The sequence below is a fragment of the Xiphias gladius genome, chromosome 12, assembly GCF_016859285.1.
Source record: "Xiphias gladius isolate SHS-SW01 ecotype Sanya breed wild chromosome 12, ASM1685928v1, whole genome shotgun sequence".
NCBI lineage: Eukaryota > Metazoa > Chordata > Actinopteri > Istiophoriformes > Xiphiidae > Xiphias > Xiphias gladius.
In genome coordinates this window covers 15,717,865-15,725,383 of record NC_053411.1, presented here as the reverse complement: position 1 = coordinate 15,725,383, position 7,519 = coordinate 15,717,865, and the positions used below count along the sequence as shown (strand labels likewise).

The 7,519-nt window shown below is 46.1% G+C and overlaps 2 protein-coding genes across 6 annotated transcripts in view; one reads left to right on the top strand and one right to left on the bottom strand.

The window, feature by feature from the left end:
- Window positions 1-398: 398 nt before the first annotated feature.
- bmp15 (bone morphogenetic protein 15) lies at window positions 399-3,607 on the bottom strand. Its single transcript, XM_040140513.1, has 2 exons — window positions 3,117-3,607; window positions 399-2,586 (listed from the first exon to the last, which is right to left on the bottom strand). Exons 1-2 carry the CDS (start codon window positions 3,463-3,465, stop codon window positions 1,568-1,570), a joined length of 1,368 nt encoding a protein of 455 aa, XP_039996447.1. The 5' UTR covers window positions 3,466-3,607; the 3' UTR covers window positions 399-1,567.
- shroom4 (shroom family member 4) overlaps window positions 3,584-7,519 on the top strand; it is an 87,133-nt gene continuing 83,197 nt past the window's right edge. The window contains exons 1-2 of one of the 5 annotated variants that reach the window (XM_040140509.1): window positions 3,585-3,689; window positions 4,726-4,795. The gene's annotated coding sequence lies outside the window, so the exon portion shown is untranslated. Of the gene's footprint in view, window positions 3,761-4,725; window positions 4,796-7,519 lie in introns of all 5 variants that reach the window. The other 4 variants (XM_040140506.1, XM_040140508.1, XM_040140510.1 and 1 more) reach the window with 4 other exon arrangements.

The window sequence follows — 7,519 nt, the reverse complement described above, 5'->3', positions numbered from 1 at the left end:
TTTGGAAATAAGCATTTTTTTCTTCTCTCTTACAGGGGTTAAGGACCAGACTGCTTCTCTGTCGGGACCAAGTTGCCTGGAAAGTTGCTGGCACAGATGACTCCCTGTAAAACGGCCAGTTATGGTTTTGACACCAAGGTTTTTGGCACAAGCGAAATAAGCCCGTTTCTCTAAATGCTGAATTTCTCCTTTAAACATTTCTACTGACCAAAAAAACCATCGCACCACGAGGTCCGTTCAGTGACTGTTCTGGAGCTTTCGGTCATGAAACATGATCTTCTTAGCTCGTCCCAACTCCTCCGTCTTGACTTAAACCTTGAGATTGAAGTTTCAATCTCATCCTTGAAAAACGCAAATCAACAACAGAATACCCTTTTCGAAGTCAAAAAAATTAGGCTTTAGAAAACATGCATTTTATTTTATTATTTCATTTTCACTTGTAATAAAATTTGCATTCTTTTCCACTTTGACAATTTTGCTTTCTTTAACAGTCAACACGGTTCCACCTCTTCACAATCCTTCCTTTTGTTTAGTTTTCTATAAGACAGGCCAGTAGCAGCACTTTTTTCAAGTTTTTCAAGACCCCTCCCATTATAAATATGTACAAAATGCAAAAGTTCAGACTGTAAACAGCAGAAGAGAGTTACATCCAACACGTTCGCCCCCTCGTCCAATAAAATACTTTGGGTTTTTTTTTTCCAGCAGTGTGTGATTTCTCATAGCCTCCCACAGTGGCAACATGTTAACCGGAAATGTTTCTTCTTTTCTACACAAATACAGGCTTGTTGCTGAATTTTAAAGAGCCCTGGTGTGAAAACGGCTCAGGTTTTTTTTTTTAAAAAGCACGATCCAGAAAAAAAAACAAACAAACAAAAAAAAATTTAATACACAGACTGGCAGAAGAAGGAAAATATTCGGTAGATGACTGTGGTTCGGAGGTTGAAAACTGAAGATGTACTCTACGTGCGTTTGTCTTCAAAAGAGCCAGTTCAACCCAGTTTAATACCACGAACAAACCAGTGGTTAAAGTTTTCAGTTTTCTTAAAAGTTACTCCTGATTTTTTTGTCAGGTTTATCGAGTTACTGCAGAAGTTTAATTCGTGAAGTTGCCCTGGAATTTTGGTTTAGCCCAGTTCAGTCAAATCACCACTTCGATTTTGTTAAGTTACTCTCAAGTGGCTCAAACGGCTTCCAAAACTAACCGCAACCTGGTATCTCGGTAGAAGAACAACATTATAGTGACTACGAATTTAGCAACCAGCACATTCACCTGCACAGGGTTTTCTGCCACATTAGACATTAGAATCACGGTACAATTATTCCACAATAATTAAATCAGAAAGTAGGCACTTCCTCCCGTCCACCCGTAGTTCACATTCAGCAGCTGCCTTTTAAAGTGCTTTAATAGGGCTGGAGAAGATCTGAAACCACAACAGCTTCCTCCTTCCAGTCTCGAGCTCATTATGGTTAGCCGCCAAGCGGTAGATCAAACAAATGACCCATCAAATCTGCCCCCGTCAGTCTCTTTTCTCAGTGCCAAGCATTTTTAAGTCTGCTCCCCGAGTCTCTAGCGACACGTGCACGACTCGGCCACCATGTCCTCCAGCTCCCTGTACTCCACCTTCTTCTTGTGCACAACCAGCACGCTCATGGGCATGTACTTATACGGCACGCAGGACGGAGGCGGCACGTCCCCGACGCCCAGGTCGTTGATGACCGTCTGGATGATGGCGTGGTTGGGGGAGTGGTAGCCGTAGTGGAGCACCCTCGGGCAGTCGCCCTGACAGAACCGGGGGTTGTACACCGGCGGGGCGATGAAGTAGTGACCCCAGCCGAGCTCGTCGAAGGAGAGGCGGAACGAGTGGAGCTTGCAGCGGTTCTTGGGCATGCTGGTTTTGCGTTTGTAGTTGGGGATGTCGGAGACGATGGAGGCGGAGGGGGAGGTGGAGAAAGAGGAGGAGGAAGAGGAGGTAGGGGCGTTTTTCAGAACGTCCAGCAACGGATCTTTGGGCTCTGAAGGCGAGGAGTCTTTGGAGCGGCGGCGGCGGTGAACCGAAGGGTGCCACTGCCCCATTCGTCTCATGATGTTTTCCCCTTCGGCCCCCAACAACTCCCCCATCCACTCCTTCACTTCCCTCTCCTCCTGTAAGTACAGAAGAAGAGAGGGGACCTCGAGGTGAAGTTCCTCTCTCTGTCCTCCTCGAAGACGATTCCACCACCACCACCACCAGCTGCTGCTGTCCCAGTCGACGAGCCCGGGTTCCGTGCACCAGTACTGGACAGCGAGGGTCAAGCGCCCCCCCGCGCCCCGGTCCTTCCTCTGCAGGACGTGTCCGGTGACGTGCGCCGTGATGTCCGTCTCCGTCCACTGCTCGTGGGGCTCCAGGGTGACCAGGCTGTCCGGGCCTAGCGAGGCGATCTGAGCTCTGCAGCGGGGCGGCTCAAGGGCCCGGGTGCCGCTCGAGCTGGCGGTGGAAGAGGAGGGGGGAGAGGGTGACGAGCGGAGGTGGATAAAAGAGGCTCTGATCAGCTGCTCCGAGGGAAGAGTGTCAAGGTTGTACTGCACTGTGAAGTTGTAGTGGTGGTCTGAGGGAACAGAAGAGGAGAAAGCATGAAATGAGCTTTATTAACACCCTCTGGCCTTATGAACCGACCATTTAAAAAAAAAAAAAAAAAAAAATTTTTAAATCCTGTATTTTTACAGATGGACGAGATGCTTCATTAGACTGAAACCTGAAACGAGAGCTAGATAAAAGGAATCTGTAAGAGACCAAGGCGAGTTTCGACTGCTCCACTAGTCCATGGCCTCACTGTAGCCGTTTGCCTCCTTCAGAGCTGCACTTCCATAACGTCCTGTTTTACAGGAATCGTAATATTACTATTATTTTAATATCAAGCCACATTATTTCTCAGCTTTCATGTGAGATTTGGTGTCATTCGTTCAAAGGGTAGAGCTCTTAGTTTCTTGGGACCTGATCTAGTTACGCAGCGTCCTGTTCACCTGTGACCGGGGCAGAAAACGCAGGTTAACGGGGACTCAATGCCCGGTCGGCGATTGCTACCGGGAAACAGATGAGATGCGGACACTTGGGAGTTTAGTAAAATGCCTCTCTCACCTCTTGACGCCGGCAGGTAGTGCACCGACGACGCCGAGGGTCTCAGCAGGCGCACCGTGTTGGAGCCGAACTTCCGGTGCTGCTTGGGCCTGCCGTCCGGTTCGGCCGCGCTCCGGTACAAACTGAGCATGAACTGCACGTTCTGGTCCGCTCGCTGCTCGTCCGTCAGCGGCCGGTGGTGCGCGCCTGGGTGCGCCGCGGTCTGACGACGGCTGCGCGTCAGCGTGGGGTGGCGGGAGGCCATTTTCGGCCCGGCTACGACTCCGGTGCAGGTGGAACACAGCAGGAAGACAAAAGAGGTCAGGACGAAGACACGCCGTACGCCGTGTTTGGTGCGGGTCGCCCTCATGTTGGTCGTAAAACCTCTGGTGCTAGCGAGCTCCACCGTCGAGGCTATAATTGGCAACCATCCTCCGCGCGGCCGAGGGCGCGATTTACAGGCTCACCTGATCACTGGCCGTTTTGGACATGACATTCAACTTCCTGAAATCGACGGTGACCCCAATTAACCCCTTCGGGTGTGCGTGAGCCGCCCACAGGAGCGCGAGGAGGCCACGTGTTCGGTGCGTAAAGGTGCGTAAAAGTGGCATCGCACGACCCTGCTGTGATTCTTCTACTTGCGCGTTCTGCGCAGGTGATTTTCGGTAAATTCACATTTATTTTGTCTTGTTTTCACACACCCTGTTTGCTGCTGCTGCACTCATTCGTTGGTGGAACTATGCCTTTTAAAATCCCTACACACTGTGCAGCTCTTCTTTTTCTACACCCACATGATACAATAGACCTAAACTGTACATTAATACTCAGGTGTATATTTAGACAACTGCACATTTTACATGTACTTCACGTACGCTCTGTGTAATGCAGTGGAATTTTGTGAGTCTTTCCTGTAACCCAGCGTGATCTACTTTACTGTGGCAACTTTTTTTTTTAAGTTAGGGAAACAGAAAAAAAAAAAAGAAATCTTAGCATCCGTAGCTTCAAGAATAACTTGTGCACAGTGCAGGTTCTTTTGAAGTCAGACGCAAGAAGTGAGAAAAAGCCGGTGATTAATAAAAAAAAACAAAACCCCACGTTTGATTCAGGAGAAGCAAATTGTGCCACTCTGCTCCACCAAGTACAACAAGCTCTGAAATCAAGCTAATGCTCTGTTTTCCATCAGGAAGAGAAAATCCCATCGGAACAGTTTGACTTATTCTCATTCACGTGACATTTGACACAAATGTCACTGCAGGTAGCCGGCAATGACCTGGTGTGTGCATTGAGTAAATTAAAACACATCAGTTAAGGTTATGAGTTACTATTATTATAAAGGGTTTTTTGTACCTAATATCCCTTTTTTCTTTAGTTCAGGCTCGTTCAAAATTTTATAAGGTGCAAACAAGTCAGATTTTTTTTTTCTCTCCAACACACTGAAAAAAAGCAAAACTCTTATTTTTTAAATTGTCTTTAATAATAATTTTAAGAAAAAATCCTTCTTGACTAATTTTGAGAAGTTTGATTGGCCAATAACTGATAACGAAGAAAAAATTCGGGGGGCGTGTTTGAAAAACATGAAAATGCTTTGGCCCCCGTCGCTCCTGATACCCCACCTCTTCTTTCCATGCAGGCATTTCACTTCAGCGACTACATGGCTCTGCATGGAGTAGGAAAACTGTCACACGCTGTGGACCCACTTCGTGGGTAAAAGAGCTGCATCTCGGGCTAAAGTTTACATTTCAGAGACCCGGGATTTCCACCTTCACTGTGCGAGGCGGAGAGTAAGAAGACGGGGTTTGAAGTCATTAGAACAATAGAAGGAGCAAATTACAGTAAAACACCAGAATTCAACACAATCAGGCACAAAAAAAAAATCTCATCTACAAACGCACACACAAAAGGCCTTTTGTTGATAAAACTGGCGCCATCGGGTGGTAGAAGGACGCCCCTGCACACACGGATCTCCACCCGGACTGTTTTTCATTTTTTTTCTGCCGACAAAACCTTCCTCCGTCAGAAAGATTTGAAATAGGCACCAGTCACATAAGAGTTCAGCACATAGCGGCTTCAAGGAGAAGTGGCAAGCGCTGACTCCCTGGGGTACCCAGAAAAACCACAAGATGTCAGGAGCTCTACTCAGTTTCAGTACGAAGAGTAATTTGTGACTTGCTCTCCTGGTCTTTGGTACCATCTTCCCTCTTTCCTTCCCTCTGTGGTGCAGCTTTTGTATTTAGACAACTCCCAGAACTCTGGCTATTTCTGAAGAGTCTGATTGCAGTTTTTTGATATGTTGTTTGTTTGTACTTGGATAATTTGAAGCCTCCGGGATCACTGAGCTTCTGGTAAATGAATTGTTCTCAGCAGCGCGGAGTTGAACGAGCTACACGCTGTCTCTGTTTTAACCTGAAATGCAAAACCTGCCAAAACGAAAAGAAATGAAAGAAACACGTGCTGGAGAAACCTTTTCTTTTTTTTTTTTTGTCTTTTAAACTCGATCTCACATGAAAGCAGCACTCACCACCAAACCAAATATTACAGTTCAGAGTTTCTGAGAGCAAAATTGGAGAGGCTGTCTGATCTGACCAAAACAAAGTCCTCGTGGTCTGGACAAAAAGTGAGATGTGTTCACATCTGTCTCCCTTTCTCTTTGATTCTCTCGATCTGTCCCTTTCTCTATCTACACCCACGCAAAGATAGTTACTCCTTCTCACACACACACACACACACAGACACATTAAGTTAAGTGGCACTGCAATGTGGTGGCATTCCACAACAGTGATTATCTTCAATCCCCATCTTTTTAGTCTGCAGAGAGAGTGTGGGAACACTAAGAGCTATTGGAGACAGACAGAAAATGGCCATGATGCAGAAACACGCTTTAAATGGTTATTCCAGACAAAAAGGCAGAAGCGACGGTTTCAGCACCGATTTGAAGAAAAAACAAAAAAACAAAACAGAAATTCTAGAAGAAGCTCCACTGGGAGATTTGTGCTGAATAACTTTACTCATTATTTACATGTTAAACGCTATAATGCAGCTTTACTAGATTTACACAACAGAAACCTTTCTGAAGATCTAACCTATTCGCTCATAGGGAAAAGTGACCCTTTAAAACCAACTTTGCCTGAAGGTGCCATCTTTGTAAACGAGGAGTTCAACGTTCGACGATGCAGCCACGCAATGTCGGAAGAACGCGAAGAGCTGGGAAACCTCCCATTATTCCGACGTGTGAGCGTTGGAGCATCATTACAATGGTTACACCCCTGCCAGCCTTGTAGTCACATCTTTTAATTAGCCTCAATGGGCTTTTTTTGCAGTGTTGGGAGTGGTGCAATCAGATACAGTAAAAATGAGCTATATATAGCTCATTTTAAATGACCTCAATCGATAGTATTGGTGTTAATGTTGGAGTTTAATTTGATGTAACTGCCAGCCATGGTGGTTTTGCAGCCATCTTTCCAACAGTCTGGGGACATTTCCTGCAGTTGTCTTCCCCACATGGGAAATATCTTCCCCGACGGAAGTTTTCCATATCTCCGAATCGGAGGCTTCCAGCTGTTGTTGTTTTCCATCACGAGTCTTCATGCTAAGCTAGGCTAACCACATCTGGACTCCAGCTCCAGACTGGACACAGATAAAGTGAAAAGGGGCACTTCCAAAAAATGGGGGTTTTGCAGTTGATTTAAAGTGAGACTCGCCTCCAGTGTCACGAGTCAGTTACATAGTGACGCCCTAACATCTGCCATCTCAGCACATTATTTCACGTAATCTTTCCTCAAACCTGCCATAGTATTTAATATGCTCGTGTATTTAAAAAGGTGCATTTCCTCTCTCTTACTGCGTTAACGAGGCCACAGAGTCTCAGGGTATCAGCTAAATACCAAAACTGTGATGTACAGTCTGCTCCAATACGGACCAGGCTTATAGAATAACTGTTTAAAACGTAATTATTGAAAAGAAGTTGTTGCAAGAGAGCTTAAATAAACTCAAACAAACTGTGTTACTATGGCTGATTATCACCGGAGCGGAAAATTAACAAAAATGGCAGTAAGTTTATCTTATGTAACACTTTTTGCGAGTTTGTAATTGCCAGTTTAAATGTGTCTCGATATGGTGGTGAGACACACAGACTGGTATGATTGGTAAGGCTCTAGAAATTTGTGGGACGTGACACCAAATGTTGCTGTTGGCCTGTAAGCTCGTGCACTGTAGGTGCTCATACTGCAGGTCTGCAGTGCCTCAGTGTGGATGGACGACGGCTTTGACAGTCTCTGCTTTCACTTGCGAAATGAGAGTCGCAGCAGCTTCTGGACCGGGTGGTAAAGTCTTTGCATTTTGTCGAAGTCCTGATCCAGGTGGAGCCGCTTCGAAGACTGAGAATGACCAGGCACGCTTGTGATCACGGTTTTTACTGTAATGTGAAC